Raw genomic sequence first — 22,136 nt, 5'->3', positions numbered from 1 at the left:
GAATAACTTGAATGACCTAACCCTAATTCAAATGGCCAATAAGAATCATTATTAGAATCAAACATTCGATTGAAATAAAATCAGTTTCACTAGATAGAAATTAAACACAAACATCAGGTCATATGATTTGATTCACAACCAAAAAGTCAAAACATGAAATTGGAGAAGTTAGGGTTCTAGCCACACATGGCTAGAACAAGATTAACAAGTTTAAAAGATGAAATTAAGTGCTAAAGTGCTTACAAAGAAGAAATTAAAATGTTTCCCAATGATTAACGGACAAACCCTTGCTAAAACCCTTGAATTCTCCTCTCCAAAAGTGCTCTGGTATCTTCTGTGTGTGTAAAAAATGACCCAATTCCCGTGATATGAAAAATAGGAAAAACTGTCAAAAGGCAGTTTTTGGGTCGAACACGGCCCATGTTAAAATAGGCTAAACTGACACGGGTCGTGTTCAGCATGGTCAACAGCTTCTTCTTGGTCAAACACGCCCCGTGCTCACTTTTCAGTGTAAATCGAACACGCCCCGTGTACCCCTCTGACTCCGAATCCAAACTTGATTTTTCCAACTTTTTCGTTCTTCGCCCGATCATCCCGAAATCTTCACCAATGCTTCCCGGCACCTCCCAAAGCGCATTCCAAGCTCCGGTTTACCTGAAAAAGACATGAAAGTGTGCAAATAAGGTTGTTCTAGAGACTAACATGAATATGATGAAATGCAAGAAAAAGGAAGAACAATTATGCTAAATAGATGCATGAAATGGGACTAAAATATGTGCAAAAAGGTGCACAAATTGCACCTAACACCCAGCCTCCATCACCCTCAAGTCTTGTCCTCGAAACCCTAATCAGTTGTGAGCATCTTTAAGCTATATTGTGCCTTTGCATCTTGATTTGAAGCTAGGAGAAAGGAGGGAAGCTTGGTGAATCAAGGAGCAAGTCAGTGGATTCTGAGTTTGGTTGCATTTCCAGTGTATTTGAGGTAAATAGCCCCTATCTTGACCTCCTATGTGTTAGATCTAATTTGGGGTTTGAACCTTGTCATCTTTGAGGGCATTTCCATGTCATTTCGGACTTTAGGGTGTAATGTAGGGTAGAAGCTTCAAATCTGGATCCTTGGAGGGTCCTCATGGCATAAAGGTGTCATCTCTATGGCCATGAGAACCTCATGCATGTAATAAACCCCATTTTTGGTCCTTTAAGCTTAAAAGTCCCATGCATGCACGTAAAGTTCATGACTTTATGTGTTATATCGGCTTTAGGAGCCCAGATCTACCTTTTGGATGAGCTTTGCACAACAGAAATCGAGTTATGGGCTTGGACATAAGTAGACTTGGCGAGTCTCTTTTGGGACTCGGTGCGTCGGGGGGTTTGGTTCTCCAATCTTCTATGTTTTGAAGGGATCTAGTTAATTTTAGAAGGGATCTAAATGAGTCCAGAAGAAGGACTCAACGAAATAGACGTAGTTATGGACCTGGAAACCATGGGACTCGGCGAGTGGATGAACACACTCGGCGAGTCCAAGGCAATCCCCAACCCATGAAGACGGACACGACGAGTTGTTCATACAACTCGGCGAGTCACAGACTAGTCACACTCTTATGGTGAAGATGAACTCGATGAGTTCAAGGATGAACTCGGCGAGCCAGATGAGGATAGTCCCGACGCTAGGTTTGAAGGAGAACTCGTTGAGTTCTTGCTAGACTCGACGAGTAGAGTCGGGGTTGGGAACAGATGAAAAAATATGGACTCGACGAGTTGGTGAATCAACTCGGCGAGTCAGGTCAACTGGGTGTGGAGTTTGACCAGTATGTTGACTTTAGCCAGGGGTAAAATGGTCATTTTACCCTAAGAGCAATTATCAGTTTTTGACTAAGTACCTTTATGGAAATTATAGTCGGAGAGTCGCTGGAGCAGCAGACAGAGATTCCTCACCCAGAGTTACAACAGTCAGTCATACGAGGTGAGTTTCCCTCCAGTAGGAACGAGTCTACGACCACAATGCGGACCCGTTTAGATGATAGTAGTTCCGGTCTTCAGTCCGATGTCGGGGTGGTCCCGAGAAGTAGTTATGTATGTTTGATGTCTTCGTGATTCATGCATGTTATGATATGTGATATATGTTCCGGACTCCGGTCCGATGCCGGGCAAGCGGGATGCAGTATATGTGATTATGTTATATGTTATGTTTATGTTATGTTCAGCTTATACCGGACTTCGGTCCGATGCCGGGCGGGGACCAAGTTATTCCGGACTTCGATCCGATGCCGGGCGGGGCCCGATGCAGTGGGCGGGGCCCAATTTATGCCGGACTTCGGTCCGATGTCGGGCGGGGCCCGATGCAGTGGGCAAGGCCCAGTATGTGTTATATGTGTTATTGTATGGTATGTGGTAGTTTGGGGGAGCTAACTAAGCTTCGTGCTTACAGTTTTCAGTTTTGGTTTCAGGTACTTCCAATAACAAAGGAAAGGGCTCGGGTTGATCGCATGGCACACACCACAGTCACAGCCTGGGAGTTTACTCTGATGATTTGTTATGAGATCTTGATTTGAGATAGACACTATGATGTTTTATGATACATGAATTATGATTTTACTTATGACTTAAATGGTTTATGATTTGAAAACAAAACAAACTTTGGGTCATATTTTTGGGATTTTTCACACTAAGCATTAGCTTACAGTTTATGGATTTGTTTCAGGTACTTCTGAGCCCAAGGGCAAGAGCAAGACTTGATGGCGCGGCGTGCACTCTCTCAGGCAATTTCATGAGACACTCTGATGTTTTGAAATAAAATTGTAATTGATATGAGTTTTGAAAACAATTGTATTTGGATTTCGTGGTTTATGGAAATGTGTTTTAGCTAATCAAAAATGAAAATTTTCTTTTGAAAAATTGGGTCGTTACAACGATCTCCAACTCGAGCTATCATGTTCTTTGTCTCGAACAACAATTGTGTTTATGATAATGTTAGTGTTATGTACCTTGCATCTAACCCGATTCATTATCAAAGAACCAAACATGTGGAAATAGATTTACATTTGGTTAGGGACCGTATTGCAGTTGGACGTGCACGTGTTTTGCATGTTTCGTCCGCTCATCAGTTTGCCGGCATATTTACTAAGAGACTAACTATGTAGTTATTTTCAGGTTTTTAGAGCAATTTAAACGTACGAGAACTTGCACCTCAAATTGAGGGGTGTGTTAAACATTATGTTATTTGTTTATGTTGTATGTTTTATATAGTATTGTCCTTTATGTAAATTAATTTTATCATTGTATTATTTTATACTAAGACAATACATCGTTAACCCTAACGAGTATTTTCACAAACCTGTTATAAATAAACAAGTTTCATTCAAATGAGAAATCATACATCTATAAAATTTGTAAACTTAACATAACGACTATCTTAAAACAATCCATCAAACACATTACTTGCATGTCTTTATATCTAAAAATCAAGAACTAAGTGAAAAAAATAATGGTCATATAACTACCGACCAAATTATGAGATGCACCATAACATACATAACCAATACTATTTCATACATAATCTATTTGATAAGATACATTCAATGAAACTCACTTCATTAGTCAAAGGGTTTTACCCCCATTTAATTTCAAAAGAAAATAATAAAGAGAGAAATCACATTAATTTATTACAATATAGTTTTCTATTTATAGAAAATATGCATATAGTGTAATATATATCGACTAATTTTCATATAGTTAATTTTGGGTGCACATTCCTCTTCCCTTCATTACATGCCTCCTTAGCCCCGGAATATGAATATTTGAGATGTAATCTCTCCAATCTATTTTCCCCACATCAAATCCAAATGTTCTCTTTTCTTCTTCAGACATCATTCCCATTAATTTTTGAGTGTTGCTATTGTCAAACCTACAAAAAAGATTAAAACTTTCCTTCAAAAAGTTTTAAACTTTCATCTTTTTCAAAACAATCAAGTGATCTATGTATGCATATATAAATCTTGATCCATGCTCTTAGGAATAGAGAGAAAACATTGGCTTGATTTGGCCTTAAAAAGACCAAATTGTCCTAAAGTATAAACACCAAACATTGACTATTTTAGGGTTGAAATTTTTAGGGTTTAAAATCTTTAGCCTGTTTAATTAAACGAATCCAACTGTAAGCTCTATGATGCATGGACTCAAAGTGTTAAAAGACAATATTATAGGGTATAAAAGTGTAAATTCATGAATATTGAAATATGATGTTACCTTCCACCATAAAACGTGTAGGGTTCATAAATATTGGCCAAATACTTTGCTTGCTCCACTGATTTTCTGCAAATATTTTCAAGTTTATGTGAATACTTCCCTTTATTTATTCCACTCGAATTATTCAATCCGCTTCTATTAATCGCATCTTTCCAAAGATGAGCTGAAAAATCTTCCATGGATCGATAAAGTTGCATGATAGGTACATGAACAGGCCTCCCTTTTAAATCCAAACATGGTGAAGAATTAAAGTGTTCATAAAGTAGTCTTGCCAAATCTTTAAACACCAATGGGTTCACTGCTGATGAAGCTATTTGATATATGTAATTCTCTTCCATTTTGCCACCTGTCACGTGTTTTGCCATGGCTGCCATTGTTGCATTCACCACCATATCAGCTGGAACCTGAAAATATTTTGTGGGTTTTGTAAATCTTGAAATAAAAATTAAAGCTTTTTAGTAATTTATGACATCATCAAGAAAAGAACTTACCACATCAAGAACGCCATTTGGGTCAACAAGAAATCCACTAAGTTGTCCCTTTCCGTAGTAAAGTACAATTGGATCCATCATCCTTCAAATAAGAGAGAAAAAGCAAAAAACTTGAATTTGATCAACATAGATGAGACTGTGTCTGGCTGATGTGGGACCCATACAGATACGAATATATTTGTGTCTAGTTGATGTGAGACTGTTTCTAGCTTATGTGAGACACAATTGATAGAGGTAGATGAGACTGTGTCTAGCTGATGTGAAACCCATACAGATACACATATATTTGTGTCTAGCTAATGTGGGACTGTGTCTAGTTGATGTGAAACACAATTGATAGAGTCAGATGAGACTGTGTCTAGCTGATGCGGTACATATATGCATATATTCGTGTCTAGTTGATGTGAGACACAACTGATAGAGGCAGATGAGACTATGTCTAGCTGATGTGGGACACATCTGAAAGAGGTATGATGGTACTATGTCCTGTGTCTAGTTGATGTGAGACACATACAGATAAACATATATTTAAAAAAAAAAATTAAAATTTGTACCTATTTCCTTCCATCCACCCGGGAAAAGGTTCTTTGTAAGTACTTTCAATGACACTAGGCCGAATTATAACAACGGGTATGTCACCTCTCATTTTATCAATCATCATTTCTCCCATTGCTTTAGTGAAAACATATGTATCTTGCCACCCGTATAGATTTGCCCTAATTAAACCATAAAATTGAACAAAAAAGGTGTCATTTTTATTCAATTTATTTCAAAAAGACAAATAGTAGGTTCGAATCCATTGTACCTTTCTAAACCAAGCTCTTTCAGCTTTTGAGATGCTGCATTTTCTCCTAAAGATTTCTTTGATTCCAAAACCAATTTTATTTCATCTTCTACATTCAAATTTGGAATTGATATTAATTCTTGATCCTCATAAATTAGGCTCTCCCTTGCTATACTATCACCCGCATTAAATGGCCTTTCCATGATTCTTCCTTGCCTTTGTCCATTAACATACGCTACAAGCAAAACAAAAAAGGTCAAACTTTTTATAAATTAAAAAGGGGTAAATTTAATAATTTATTTATTTACTTTACCTGTGGAAATTTGAAGAAAGAGGTTAAGTTTCTTGCACTTCTTTGCAAAACTCATAAGGCGACTAGGTCCTCTAGTGTTTATATCAAGAGCCACATCATATCTGCAATTCCATTTGACTTTTTCAGTGAATCTTTATTCTTTACACTTCTTTTTTGTTAATTATTTGGTTAATTAATTAACCCACCTTTCATCAAAAGTAGTATTCGCTGCTGAATTTACAATTATGTCAACATCTTTGGCTATAACATCTGCTGTATCTTCATCTAACCCAAGATTAGATTCACAAACATTTCCAATTACAGGAATCAGCTTACTTAACATGAAAGATTGATATGATTTCCCATAAGCTTGTTGAAGAGACTTGAAAAGTTCGGTATTTATTATCTGTAATGCAATCCTAAATTAAATTTAATTATGCTACTTAATGATAAAAAAGAATAGATCATAGGAGAATTATATTTTCCAGAAGAAGAGAAAGAAAAAAAAAAAAAAAAAAGACTGCATACTTCGTTTTTTAATCTTTCCATGGCAGAATCCATGTCTTTTGCCTTGATTAAGAGATATATCTTTCCCACATCAGGCACTGTGCGTAGTATCTTCTCTATAAATACTAGAGATTTTTATATAATAAAAAAAGAAAACAAATTAAAGAGTTAGAAAAAGGTGAAGAATATGATAGAAAAAAGGTGAAAAAGTATAAGTACCTTTCCCCAAGAAACCAGTAGCACCAGTAACAAAGAAGGCTTTCCCTTTGAGTATATTCACAATCCCAATCCCATTTTGTGCACCATTGTAAACGTTACCATTTGGAGGCAAAACGGATCTTCCGGTATCCAAGAGAGCTGTTCCAGGATCCGCATTCACCAAAACGGATCTTTTTGTGAAAGATGATGAAACAGATACTGACACCCCGTTGGTTTTAATGACGTTTCCTTCACTTTGGCAATTCATCAAACAGTTGGCGTTCTTCTTTGACAAGCATGGGGGGTAATAATTCTTGTCATTACTCAACAAAGTGACAGCCCCTTTCTTCGAAATGACGATGGAAGAACCAAGAGACATAGTCCCCATCATTTTCAAGAGAAATCTAAATGGCTTCCAGAAGAAAAAATGCGAAACCAAAATCACACAAGGGATAATTTGCAGTTAGGAGGATGTTGGTTGTAAAGTTGGAAAGTCTTCTTCTTAGCTAATTACCTCCTATAATAATAAAAGTTGGATAACTGTAATTCAATTAAAATTAAAGGGAAAAGCGCATAACTTTAAAAAAAGAAAGAAACAGATAGAGATAGAGATAGAGATAGGAATGGAAAATAAGATATGGGTTTGGTTGATTAATTTAAAGACAGATGGGTGAAAAGAGGTTTTTAAAAGAAGGAGATGAAGGTTAGGAGGATGAAGCTAAAGGCTCCCTTTTTGCCAACGGCTAAGATGGCGGGAAGTAGTTAGTTTTCTTCTGTGATTTGATTATGGAATTGAGGTTCTGAAATTCTTTAAATATTCATATGGAGAAAGGGCGTGGGATTTTGCTAAACTAAATATAGACCAAATTTTGACTTTTTCTTTTCTTTTGACTTTTTCTTTTCTTTCAAAAATCAAAACCTAAAAAAGATGAGTATCTTTAGGTAACATGTTATTCAACGCCTTTTTGGGGATTTGGGATTTTCCTCCACACATCCATCACTATTTATATTACAAGTAGCATGTGTACTTTTTTTATATGTAATAATAATTTATTTATATGAAGTGATATATACCCGGTTTAAAAAATAAAAAGGTAAAGTATATGATTTGAGTGGTGAATATTAATTTGTTTCAAGACAAGACTTGCATGAGGTTAATTGCATAACAAAAACAATATTTTAGGTATCTCAGATTTTAAGGTTGAAAGGTATGTAGCGGAAAGAGGTGTATGAGAACCGGAACTGCGGTCGGAACGCTACACCGCCATCGCGGTTTAGAGGTGCAGAGAACGGGTGGGAGGCTACTCCGTGCTCTCCTTTTTTGTGATTGGTCAACTTTTTTTTTTTTTTTCAGTTTTTTAATATTTATTAAATTATATATAGTAAAAAGTTATAAAAAAATATATTAAAATTCATAGTTTTTAATTTTCTATAAAACGAGTATAATATTTGTATAAATTAAATATTTTAAAAAATAAAATAAAATAATTAAAGGTAATAAAATGTGAAAATTTCCTGCATTTTGGTAAATGAGTAGAAAACTGACGTGACAATGAAAAAGTGAATGGGAAAAGATGAGTATACCCTTCAGTCTAATCTTAAACATTATATGTAGAATTTCACTCATCAACCACTAGACTTTCCATAGATAAATCATAAGCATTTTAGAGTTTTAAGTGAGTATATATTTACTTTCATCCATAAGTATTTTATATACATGTTATATTTACAAGATAGATAGAAATATCAAAGTTATTTATTTATTTATTTAAGTAGGAGTCAAGATAAGACGGTATCTATATATCTCTAAATATTATTAAAAGATAACTTTTAATTCTAAATCGAAGAAATCAGGGTCATTGATTGCAGTTCAATCCTATATTTTTCACCATTGGATTATTTGCTGATATCATTTTTGTCAATCCCTTTATTTTTGTCCACAAATTTTATAAAACATATATTGCGTTTTAAATTAGGAAATGTATTAATGACAATCAAATCTCATCAAAAATAAAATGAATTAAATTAGGAATTCTATTAATAACAATTAAATCTCACCAAAAATAAAATGAATTAAATTAGGAATTTTATTAATGACAATTAAATATTACCAAAAATAAAATGAAAAAATGTCCCGTCCAATCCCTCATTACTAGTACCCCTACCCTCTCTCCCTTTTTTCTTTACATAATTTATCTAATCTAAATTTTGTAGTGGGAAAGAAAATAGGGGAAAGAAGAAATAAAATATATGTGGGCTTCGATGTGTAGATCAGTCTTGTATTCAATCATCATGAATTGTATTTGATCATCATGAAAGGAGGAATGATATAGAGATAAATTTCTTTGGATTCTACTTTAATTTGATCGTAGTTTAGATCGATTTTGGGTACGTTTTAGATTATGTTTCTTTTATCTCTAAATATTATTAAAAATGAACCTATAATTCTAAATTGAAGAAATCAGAGTCATTTATTGCATTTCAATCATATATTTTCCACCATTAGATTATTTGCTGACATCATCTTTGTCAACCCCTTTATTTTTGTCCACAAATTTTATAAAACATATATTACGTTTTAAATTAGGAAGTCTATTAATGACAATTAAATCTCACCAAAAATAAAATGAATTAAATTAGGAATTCTATTAATGACAATTAAATCTCACCAAAAATAAAATGAAAAAAATGTCTCACCCGATTCCTCATTACCAGTACCCCTACCCTCTCTCCCTTTTTTCTTTACATAATTTATCTAACCCAAGTTTTGTAGTGGGAAAGAAAATGGGGGAAAGAAGAAATAAAATATATATGGGCTTCGATCTGTGTAGATTAGTCTTGTATTCGATCATCACGAAAGAATGAGGAATGATATAGAGATAAATTTATTTGGATTCTAATTTAATTTGATCGTGGTTTAGATTGATTTTGGGTACATTTTAGATTATGTTTCTTTTATTATGTTTCAACTACGAAGTTCCAATCTATAAAACTTTTCGATTTAAGTTTAAATCCATAATGGTTATATTTTCTGAATCTGCTTCGATTTTTGTTCTTATGATATGTATTGTTGATTTTGATTTTTTGAGTTATAGATATTTGGAGAGCAAAAGGATGGACACAGCAACACCGCTACCTCTCATCCATTGTTTCGATTTGGAAGATATGTCCACTAGGTAGTGAATTTGTATATGTTGATTTTCTTTTTTATTTTTACATTTTTGTATATGCATTTAGTCAATGATTTTTTTGTGGCTTACCAAGTCATGAATGGAAGATATACTTGACTCAATATCTATAATGCTTTACCCATTCGATCCCTTCCTGGATTTGGAGATGAAATTTAAACCCTTATACCAGTAAGTGATCCACATATTCTACAACTCAGCAAAACCCAGTGGTGATATGTGTTTTGATTTATTGTAAAAAACATCTTTTAAAGATACAAATTGGGATCTCAGAAATAAGTTATTCACCTATCCTTTTTTAATATTATAAAAAAACATATTTTAGACTCAATAGCAAAGAAAAGACAAAGTTTTAGTATACCATGTAAATAGATTACATCGATAAATCTTATTGGAAAATGTTTGGGATTGATTAATTTTGGTTAATTAGCAAGTTTTTTTGGTTAACTTGTGTTGTCTGGGCATGCCGAGAAGCATAGTAAGAACCTTTCACAACCTTATTCTTTCGTTTAACTGGTTTGAATCTTCTTATTAAGTTTACTTTCTCAAGGATAAATGGGTACACCATACACTCTTGAAAATAGGGTTGGGAACAGTGTGGGAACATTAAGTTTACTTTCTCAAGGATAAATGGGTACACCTAATGTTCTTAATTTATTGTAATAAGGTCTTCCTGTAATAGTTGATTGGCCCTACCCAACTATCTCATGCAAGGTAATGGATTTATGTTGTTCTAAATGTGTTAAAATGCTTCACTTAGGTGTTACTCAGCACATGGTCTGCTGACTATCCACATTGATTTCATGATTGAGAAGAACACATCACATCGACCAAGATCAGACCATCAACCATATTAGTGACCTCCACTGAGATTAGCAATGTAATTTGAGTAATCATCCAAAAAGGCAATGAACTTTGAATTGTATTAAATCTAAAATCAATTCCTAAATTGTACATCAAACTTCTAACATTAAACCTTGAACATTTTCATTTAATGTTATCGAGTTGATATGCATTTGATTATTTAGGTATATCGTAAATTGTTTAGCTTCCCCTATTGAATTATGACGTAAATGTAAAGTTTTACGTTTAACCGTAAACATGAGGCTTTAGTTTGGTTGTCTAACTAATGATTTGGATGAGACAAAAGCATTTGATGAGTGGATTCTTAAAATTAGTGAAGGTAATATTGGTGGCCCTAATGATGGTGAAGTTGAAGTTGAATTTCCAGAAGACGTTGTTCGCTCTACAGGTGACCATATTCATTCAATTGTATCCACCATTTATCCATCATTTGAAAACCATCTTAATGATCCATCATATTTTCAAGATAAAGCTATTTTGGTACCTACAAATGAATAATTTGATGCTACCAATGACTACATTTTAGGATTGATGAAAGATGAAGGGAAAACATATATGAGTTCAAATTTTTATGTGAGATAGAGTTACCAGATTTTTTTGAGGAACCAATCTACTCTTCAGTTATGTTGAATGGTTTTAAGGCATCTAGAATTTCCAACTATAAACTTACACTAAAAATAGGTGTTCCAGTCATGTTACTTCGTAATATCGAGCAAACCAAAGGACTATGCAATGGCACTAGATTACATATTGTTAGGATTGGAAGATACGTCATTGAAGCCTGAATCATATATGCTAGATTCTTTAATGAGACTACTTATATACCTTGCAGAAAATTAACTCCGTCTAATAAAAGAATCTCATTCCGCTTTTAGCGGAAGCAATTCCCCATAGTTGTTTATTTTGTTATAACCATTAACAAAAGTCAATGACAATAATTATCAAATGTTGGATTATACTTGTGTATGTCCGTCTTCACTCATTGTCAGATATATGTTTTTTGTTTCTCACGTCACAAGTGAAAAATGATTGAAGTTACTCATATATGACGAGGAAGGTCATCCAACCAATAAAACAAAAAGTTATGTCTACAAATAGATCCTTCAACGATTATAAATATTTAGGTGTTTCATTGTTTTTTTTCCAGACATTTCAATGTTACCAATAATGCTAAGTTTGTTTCTGTTATAGTGCCAATTTTTTTTATACCTTTATATGTAAATTTTTATATGTTCCCCGCGTTTTACGCGGGTCATAATCTAGTTTTTAGTGAAACTAAAATACATCTTCGATTTTTAAAAAATAACTATCCAATTTCTTTAAGTTGCCAAAAACCAAAATTCTTACGTGACAAGATAACAAACATTTTTATTTTTAATATTTTAATTTTATATTTTTATTCAAATTTTCATTGCTAGCCCAAAGTTTAAATGTTATTACGAATTTGTTCCGAACTTTAAATTCCGTTACGAATGTTCTGTTGGTTCTATTTGTCCAAGAATCAGTATTGAATGATGTTTGCTAATAATATATGATCCTATAGGGTCACATCTTTATCAAGTTCGTACTTATTGAATATATATTTAAGTATTTGATGATTAATAAATAAATTCAACTCTTGTATTTAATTAGAGAAAAATTATTGTTTTATGAAAATAATAATAAATGAAAGACTAACTAGCTTATATATATATATATATATATATATATATATATATATATATATATATATATATATATATATCATATGGTATGATATATAAGTCATGTACAAAGTTTTGGACACTTTCACCAAAGTATAACAAACTAGCTAGTTAATTAAGTGACTAAACAACAAACTAGCAAATCCATTGGACCATCTTGAGTCCTTATAACCGTGGGATATCAAGGCTAGGAGGTTGAAAGTCAACTTCCAACATTCTTGTCCCCCCATGTTTAAAGATGTCTCATATTTGTTCAATACCTTGAATGTATACACAACATGTTTGTATTATATAAAGGCTAGTTGTTTTATCACCAAAATATTTGAAATACATTTCTTTCTTTCATTCACCATAACCGTGAGTTCTCTTCTTCTCTCCCTCTCTCTCACTTGAAGTTAGTTATTGGGTTTCAGAGTTCATCTTTTGTGTCTTCCTTTTACACTTATTAGTTAAGTGCTTAAGGCTTAAAGACAAAAGGATCATACAAGAGAAAACTAGCATTTGAAGTATCATATACTTGTTGGTGGACTTCTCTAGCAAAGATCAAGCTTCTTGATCTTTATATCTTCATCAACATCCTAAAAGCCAAAGGGGTTCAAAGACAACAAATGTTATTTCTAAAACATCTTATGGTTGTTTTAATATCATTCTAACCTCTTTAAATGGATCTTTGATGGCTTGGTGTTGTTTTATACTCGAAATTTATAAGAAATTTTAAAAGCTTCCATTGCCGGTTTTTATGAAAAACTCTCTATTTTATGTATCAAAACTCATCAGTGATATTAGATCCATCTTTTAAATGTTAAAATAATTTTTATGTTATAATAATCTTTGATTTTTGGAAAACAAGCATGTATTTCCTTTTGGCTAAAGAAATGTTCATATTTGTTTTCTTTGGCAACTTGTTAAAAATGTTTATTTTTATATAACCATTTTTCATGCATTTTGGTTATATATAAAAGTTGACTTAAAAAAAACAAAGAGTTGTTTTGTTTGATATGTTTGTTATGTATAAACAAGCCATTAGGACACTCGTGGTTGGTAATTATTTATTCATATGATGATGTAATAGATAAAAAGGTATTATTTCATTTGTTCATTTTATATGTAATAAATTAGTTTTAGACTGGTTGTATTTTATTTTTATAAAATGTAACAAGATGGAGCATGAAGTTCGTATGAAGACATGGAGCCCTTTTTGAAGACCTTGAAGTGTCCTAATAAGTCCTTTAGAAAATGACTTAATATTTGTTGTGATGGCTCACAATAAATATTGCTAGAAAATGGCTTTGTTTATACATTTTAGATGCATGCTTGTGATGTTTATTTTTGTTGTTATAAAATGTTGTGTGTATAAAAATATGTTTGTCATTCTAAAAACATTTTCACAAAAATAACATCAAACTTGGGGTTTAGAGTTTTATATAAAAGTTTCAACATAAAATGTCAAAATTGAGTTTTTCGTTAAAAAGAGTTTTTTGAATTTTTTAAACTCTAAAGTAGCCAAACTTTTAAAGATATAAAAGGTTTGAAATATTTTTTTAAAAACTTAATCTAAACTCCACAACACAATAATAAAAAGTTGTTTTATTAACAAAGTTAGAAACCGGTTCCAATCCGTATAACGTCGAATTAAAATTGAATATAAATTTTAACCGGTAAAATTTTATATGAAATAAATTCAAGTTTATGATTTTTGGAACACTTTAAATGTACCATGAAATATTTTATGCATGAAATATTCATGATACAAAATGTTTTAAAATGCTAGAATAATAAAACATTGATAAAAACTCTTATTTACAAAACTTCAAATCTATGTAATCCATTGAAAAATCACTTGGGATTTTTGTGCAATTCATGTGGATTTTAGGATCACCTTATTCATTTGAGTTGTCAAAATAAGTCAATGTGTTTTAGTATTTGCTTATGGGATAAAGGTCACCTAACCATTTGTGAAATATAACTCACATGTTTTTTAAATGGGGATTTGATCAATTTCTTATGTGATAAATGTCACCTAAGCATAAGAGTTTTGAGGCATAGATGGGATGAACATGTCATATAAAAACAAAGTAATGTTTTTGAATCCCATAAATCTAAGAATTACATAAGAGTTGTAATTGGTTATCGTAACCTACCAATCAACAAAATCACTTGTGTTGTGGGTCACCGCCTCAAGTTATTTTGGATGATGTGGATCTTAGCTTTTTCAAAATTTAATTTGGGGTAATTATTTTTGAAAAGAATTTATATCGAAGATATTAAAAATGAATCTTATTATTTTGTAGATGACTGCCCCAACTGTAACCACCTCATCACTCACCATCTGATCCATCCTCGAAAAAGAAAAACTAAGTGGACCCAACTTTCTTGATTGGTTCAGACAACTGAGAATTGTCCTTAAGATTGAGAAAAAGGACTATGTCCTTGATGAACCTATCCCAGAAGAGCTCCCAACTAATGCTCCCAAAGCATCCAAAGATGCTCGGGCGAAACATGTTAATGATTTGACCGAAGTGGCCTGCATCATGCTTGTAACTATGACTCTTGAACTTCAGAAAACTTTTGAGTTTAATGAAGCTTTTGAAATGATTGAACAACTGAGAGTCATGTTTCAAGTTCAAGCTAAGCAAGAGAGGTTTGAGACCTTGAATGCTTTCATTGGTTGCAAGATGGCTGAGGGATCTTCTGTGAGTGCACATGTACTCAAAATGAAAGCTTATGTTGAGAAACTTGCCCGCCTCGGATTCCCATTTGGAGATGTGCTAGCGATCGATGTGATCCTAGCCTCATTTCCTAATTCATTCAACCAATTTGTGATGAACTTCACAATGAATGACTAGGAGAGGAGCATTAATGAGCTTCACAACATGCTCAAAAATGTTGAGGCAAATATCAAGAAGTCTGGGAATAATCAAGTGTTGATGATCCGTGAGGGTCAAATCTCCAAAAAGAGAACCGGTAAGGGGAAAGGCAAAGCTGCTAAGAAAGGAAAAGGGAAAGGGAAAGGGTAAAGGGAAGCCTCCTTCCACTAACCCAACTCCTAAACCCAAACTTGCTGATGACATTGATTGCTTTCACTGCAATGAAAAGGGACACTGGAAGCGCAACTGTCCCAAATACCTAGAGGAACTTAAGAAGATCAAAGCCAACCAGTTTGGCACCTCAGGTATATATGTGATTGAATTACATGCATTCCATACTAATTCTTGGGTATTCAATACTGGAAGTGGTACTAACATCTGCAATGATTTGCAGGGACTAAGGAATGTTAGAGAACTTAGAGATGGCGATTTGGATCTTCATGTGGGCAATGGCACTAGAGTAGCTGTCAAATCCATAGGGCAACATCATATTTTGCTTCCAAATGGCCTTTATCTTATTTTGAAAAATTGTTGTTATGTACCTGGTATAACCAGAAACATTATCTCTACTTCTCGATTGTATGAACAAGGTTTTCGTTATAAGTTTAACTTTGATTCCGAAAACATCTATGTGTTTAAAGATAATGTGTTCTATTTTGATACGTGCACCAATAATGGAATATATGAAATCGATTTAAATGGTTCATACCAAAAGGATAATTCAATCTATAACTTAAATAAGAAATCAAATTCGGACTTTAATAAAACTTATTTATAGCATTGTCGACTTGTACACATAAACAAACTCGCATTGCTAAGCTCCAAAAGGATGGAATCTTAGAATCAACGGGCTCAGAGTCTTTTGATATATGCGAATCATGTCTATGTGGCAAGATGACCAAAGCTCCTTTTACTGGTGTTGGTGAAAGAGCTTCAGATCTATTAGGACTCATAAATACTGATGTATGTGGGCTTTTAGGACAATGACAAGAAACAGTGAAAGATACTTCATTACATTTACTGATGACTTCAGTAGATTTGGATATGTGTATCTCATGAAACACAAACATGAAGCATTTTATGTCTTCAAGGTATTCCAAAATGAAGTACAAAATCAACTTGGTAAAAAGATTAAAACCATACGATCAGACCGTGGTGGTGAATATCCAATCTATGAATTTGATGAACATCTTAAGAGTTGTGGCATAGTGTCACAACTCACTCCACTGGGAACACCACAACATAATGGTGTTTCGGAAAGGAGAAATCGTACTCTACTTGATATGGTACGATCAATGATGAGTCATACTTCCCTTCCTCATTCCTTTTGGGGTTATGCCCTCGAAACCGCGGCTCGAATTGTTAACATGGTCCCAACTAAAAAGGTAAGTAAGACTTTGTACGAGTTATGGCATGGAAAAGTTCCATCAATGTCTTACTTGAAGGTATGGGGTTGTCAAGCATATGTTAAAAGAGAGACTTCTAACAAGCTTGACCCCAAATCTCAAAAGTGTATCTTTGTGGGATACCCAAGAGAAGCCATGGGTTATTACTTCTTCCAGAAAGAAGAGAACCGAGTGTTCATAGCCCGAAAGGCAGTTTTCTTGAGACTGACTTTATTTTACATAAAGTAAGTGGGAGCCCCATTGATCTTGAAGAAATTCGAGAAACACAACCTATGTAACACCCATAAAAAATCATGCCAAATTTAAACTTGTAAAAACATTTCAAATCTATTAACCATTACAAACTTGTTTTCAAAATGTGTTATATTAGAGTATCCTAGAAACATAGTCATAAAAGTGAGGAGTTGTACGATCACGCCTTAGCCTTGCCACGATCCCCTGATGTACCTGAAACAATAAACTGAAACTGTAAGCCCGAAAGCTTAGTGAGTTCCGCCAAAATACCTATACCCGCAAAAATACACATATAATCATAAACAACATTACTATGGGTCCAGTCAACCATCGGGTTGGAATACCCAGGCCCTCAACCTTCTGGTTGGAATGCCAACATACTATGGGTCCAATCATCCTCGGGATGGAATACCCCAGGCCCACAACCAATAGGTTGGAATTCCCACATACTATGAGTCCAGTCATCCTCGGGATGGAATACTCACGGCCCACAACCAACAGGTTGGAATGCCCAGGTCTATTGGCTTTCGCACAAAGCAGATAAGCCTCAACCGCCAAAAAAACATGTGCACATATAACAGATAATCACATAACATTCTATAGACAACAACTGATCTAACAGATCATACCACATAGCAAATAATACCATCCTATCTACCCGAATATCGATCTAATAGATTATACTAGCATAACATAACTAGATAAAAATCCAAAGGGCCGGCCTTGGTGCCTTATACCCTTGAGTATAGTGAGGATAACTCACCTCTCAACTGCCGACTAGAAATAGAAAGCTCAACTCTCGGATCACCGGAACCAACTCCACCACCTATATCCTGATGGGTTTGAGCCATAAGAACTTTCCTATGTGCACATGCAAACCCTAATGCTTGGATCTAGGTTTCTCTAATTGAATATACAATTCATCCAAGTCTTGCAAACCCTAGATTTAGTGTATACAATTCAAATTGATATAAGAAAATCAGATCTAGATGAATACCTTTTGTAGCTTGCTTGATTCTTCTTGTTCTTGGAGCTTAGAGTCACAATTGTCACTCCTCTAATGGCTTACAAACACCAACTAGCAAGAAGATGATTTGGAAAGAGGTTGTAGGCACAAAATCGGCTCTAGGAACTCCTTAGGGTTTCTGGTAGCCGATTTCTGTAGCCCTTGGGGTCTTTAAATACTTGAGCTGCTAGGGTTACAGCCTGAAACCCTAATTAGATTACTTAGGCCTTAAGCAGTCCAATGATCCTTCTAGATTAGGGCTTGGACGAATTCAAGGAGTCCATACACCCTAAATTCGGCCACCCTATGATTCATAAGGATCCACAGCCCAAAACCAACTATCACACAATTGACAGTTTCACTCCCCTTTATTTAATTAATCTCTTTTAGCCACAAAATTAATTCTTAATTAATTTTTGTCTAATATTAATTAAACTATATGATTTCTCCTTTAATATATTAATCATATAATGTATTAATAAATCATAATAACCTCTTTATATATAAATCATCCTATCATGTTGCTTTGGTGAAGGCAACCCAAAAGCACCATGCACAACCGGGTCAAATACTTACCAAATATAGTTACGGGCTTAGACACTAATCCAACAGTCTCCCATTTGGATAAGTCTAGTAACTATAACGTAAGCATATTTCGATTAGCAACCGTAGCTCTCAAAGACGCTGTCAAACTCTGATCTTATCAGCAACCTGTCCTTTAGATAAGGGATCGTATAGTCCTCTGTTCTAGATATCGTGCGGATAATTACATTGAACATAGTCATACTTATTGTCCAGCAGTTTGTTTCTCGATCTCAGATTCATTTGACATAGAACTTAATTGAACACATCAATTCAGTCCTGACCGGGCCCGGCACATAAGTCAAATCAAATCATCGAGGGGCCCTGATATCGCTTTTACCCTCTTAGGATAAAAGGAACAGATAAACTTCGACTTATATGCATTTAGTATCCACTAATCAAATCATACACAATAATGCGTTTTATAACATCAAGTTACTGATGCGATTATGCATTATCAATGCACAACCAACTAGCAAACAATAAATCATATATCTAGGTTTTAAGACCATATGATATTACCGTCTTGCGATCACTCGTGATGAATTCCATGAAGTGATTCCAGCAAGCGTGGGTTTATTCCAATGCTCAAATCAAGTTCATAAGCACTCATGAACGTTGTAGCAAACCTTTGCTATGTCTAATACATTTTAGACATTCTACACACCAATTCATGACAGTCTTCATTCATATCTACTCCCAAAATATGAACGACTGTGGACGGTTCGAATAATTCGATTATTAACAAATAATTCAATTATTCAGGAAGTCAAAACATGCAAAATGAAACAATAGGTAAATGATTAACATCAGACAGTAACATTACTAATAAATAATACTCTTTTATTTAATCATCAAATGTTAATTACAATTTATCTATTACACGTTTCTAAACTATCTAATCTAAAATAATATCGTCCTTCAGCCCGATGCTCCTAGCGTGCTGCAAGTGCTTAACCCTGCTCAGTCCCTTCGTAAGCGGATCTGCTGGGTTATCCTCTGACGATACCCTCTTCACTACGAGGAGTCCTTCTTCCACCCGATGTCGAATAAAGTGATATTTTCTGTCGATATGTCGAGATCTATCGTGATATCTTGGTTCCTTGGTCAAGGAAACCTCTCATTCATTATCACAGAAAATTTCCATGGGCTCCTTTATGGCTGGCACAACTCCAAGATCTCCAATGAAGTTCTTCAACCATATTGCCTCCTTTGACGCTTCGCTTGCTGCGATGTACTCTGATTCGCACGTTGAATCAGCTACGGTCTCATGTTTGGAACTTTTCCAAGTTACTGCTTCTCCATTAAGGGTAAAGACCCAGCCCGACTGTGAACGGTAGTTGTCTCTGTCAGTCTGAAAATTGGCGTCACTGTACCCTCGCACCTTTAAGTCATCACTCCCACCAAGGACTAGAAACCATTCCTTGGTCCTCCGAAGGTACTTAAGAATATTCTTGACTGCGATCCAATGTGCTCTGCCAGGGTTCCCTTGATATCTGTTGACCATGCTCAAAGAGAAGGCCACATCAGGGCGAGTACAAGTCATAGCATACATGATTGAGCCAACTGCGGAAGCGTAGGGTACTCGGCTCATCTCTGCTATCTCGACCTTAGTACTCGGACTCTGAGTCTTAGGTGTTGTTTGTTTTTTCTGAGGCAAAATGTCTGCAGTCTGCGGACCACATCTGTAGACCTCTGCAGTAGAAGATGTGGACCAAACGTCTGCAGTCTGAAAAGATAAGACTGTTTGTTTTTTTAACATCTGCGGGCTACTAAAATAAACTGAAATCTAAATAAATTGATTTTTTTAAACTTCAAAGTGTTTTTTTAATATTTTTATGACTTTGTTATAAATAATTAACAAATCTATATCAACTTTTATGCATTATTGTATAAAAAATAAAAATAAAAATGGTAGGAATTAACGTATATATTTGATAAAAACCAATAACTTTGGTTGCAAAGTTATAACTAAACATTATAATTAAGGATCAAAGAAATTGATACATAAATGGATGGAAATAAACCTCGATTTTTTCAGTTAAATCCATTAAAAACGTAGCATAAATATTTTCTCGAGAAATTGACGATAGTGTATTAAATAATGTTTTAGAAAAATTTAGCAAAAAAATATAAGAATATACTATGATATTTTTTTCGTATTTATATAACAACTTCAACGAGTATTATTGTAATAAATATTTATTTATAAATTTGTCAAAAATATCATGTTTGTATCGTCGAACGTTTTTTTTTTCTTTTTTGAAGTTTTGTAATTTTTTTTTCAAATTATTTATCATTAATAAACTTGGAAAAAATATAAATTAAAAAAAACTTAAAAAAATATAGATATATGTGTTTTTTTAGGCTAGAAGATGTCTGAAGATGTTAGAAGACTCTGGTCCACATCTGCGCCAAGAAGAGGGCGTGCAAACATTTTTAGGTCTGCAGTCTTCAAAAAAACAAACATTATGTGAAAGCTAATGTCTGCGCGTGGTCTGCACGGCATAGATAGAAGAGGTCACGCAGATCTGCAGACAAAAATCAAACACCACCTTACTCAACTTGGCATTACTTTGGATTGGTAATTCCCCTTTCTTTGAATTCTCCATACTAAAACGTTTTAGTACCTTGTCCAAGTAAGTATTTTGACTAAGTCATATTAGTCTCTTACTTCTGTCTCTCACTATCCTTATTCCCAGAATATAGGAAGCCTCTCCGAGGTCCTTCATAGCGAAGCACTTCCCGAGCCAGGACTTAACCTCCTGCAGTGTCGGGATGTCGTTTCCTATGAGTAGTATGTCGTCGACATACAATATAAGAAACCTCAGTACACTCCCACTGGCTTTGACATATACACATGATTCATCTTCGCTTCGCAGAAAACCAAACTCTTTGACCTTCTCGTCAAAACAAAGATTCCATCTGCGAGACGCTTGCTTAAGTCCATAAATGGACTTTTCAAGCTTACACACTATATTGGGATGCTTTGCATTGACAAAACCCTCTGGCTGAGTCATGTAAACATCCTCAACCAACTTCCCATTAAGGAATGCGGTTTTGACATCCATCTGCCATATTTCATAGTCATGAAATGCAACAATGGCCAGCATCACCCTGATAGACTTTATCTTCGCAACTGGTGAGAAGGTTTCGTCGTAGTCAACTCCAGGAGTTTGAGTGAAACCCTTCGTAACCAATCGTGCCTTATAAGTGTGCACATTTCCATCCACGTCAGTCTTATTCTTGAAGATCCACTTGCACCCGACCGTCTTACGACCTGGTACATTGTCAACCAAATTCCAAACTTGGTTGTCATACATGGACTGAATCTCGCTGTCCATAGGCTCTTTCCATTTTGCAGACTCCGGGCCTGCCATGGCTTCCTTATAGCTGTTAGGTTCGTCCATATTCACCAGTGTGCTATCACTAATGAACGTATCCCCTTCTGTAGTAATATGAAAACCATAAAACTGGGGTGGAACACTAACTCTTTCGGAACGTTTAAGAGGTAAAGACTCGTCAATCGGGTCAACCGGACTTTCCTCCTCGGGTTAAGCGCCAGTGTGAGAGGTTCCTTCATCGTTCGAATCTTGAAGCTCTTCAAGATCGATTTTCCTCCCACTGTCTCCTTGGCTTATGAGTTATCGCTCTCGGAAAACCCCTCTCCTCGCAACGAAGACAACATTGTCACTCGGTCTACAGAAGAGATATCTAAAGGATTTCTGCGGGTAGCCGATGAAAATACATCGCTCACTACGAGGTTCAA

The 22,136-nt window shown here is 34.6% G+C and overlaps 1 protein-coding gene across 1 annotated transcript; it reads right to left on the bottom strand.

Annotated features, from left to right (window-relative positions):
- Positions 1-3,508: 3,508 nt before the first annotated feature.
- MS2 (Jojoba acyl CoA reductase-related male sterility protein) lies at positions 3,509-7,490 on the bottom strand. Its single transcript, XM_079075790.1, has 9 exons — positions 6,539-7,490; positions 6,341-6,444; positions 6,019-6,218; positions 5,834-5,934; positions 5,542-5,755; positions 5,291-5,452; positions 4,737-4,818; positions 4,246-4,649; positions 3,509-3,904 (listed from the first exon to the last, which is right to left on the bottom strand). The coding sequence occupies exons 1-9, from the start codon at positions 6,906-6,908 to the stop codon at positions 3,733-3,735; spliced, it is 1,809 nt and encodes a 602-aa protein (XP_078931916.1). The 5' UTR covers positions 6,909-7,490; the 3' UTR covers positions 3,509-3,732.
- Positions 7,491-22,136: the final 14,646 nt, after the last annotated feature.

This window comes from Lactuca virosa, chromosome 1 (genome assembly GCF_052849685.1).
Source record: "Lactuca virosa cultivar CGN04683 chromosome 1, Lactuca_virosa_CGN04683_v6, whole genome shotgun sequence".
Lineage (NCBI taxonomy): Eukaryota > Viridiplantae > Streptophyta > Magnoliopsida > Asterales > Asteraceae > Lactuca > Lactuca virosa.
Note: the sequence above shows the minus strand (reverse complement) of the source record. Positions and strands in the feature narration are given on the sequence as shown.

What these genes read in the sequence shown, in the direction of transcription:
- MS2 (XM_079075790.1), bottom strand. Translation starts at nt 6,908, where the DNA reads ATGATGGGGACTATGTCTCTTGGTTCTTCCATCGTCATTTCGAAGAAA. An exon ending in CTTTCTTCAAATTTCCACAG is followed by an intron (nt 5,756 to 5,833) that starts GTAAAGTAAATA and finishes TTTTGCTTGTAG; the next exon opens with CGTATGTTAATGGACAAAGG. An exon ending in AAAGAGCTTGGTTTAGAAAG is followed by an intron (nt 5,453 to 5,541) that starts GTACAATGGATT and finishes TGGTTTAATTAG; the next exon opens with GGCAAATCTATACGGGTGGC.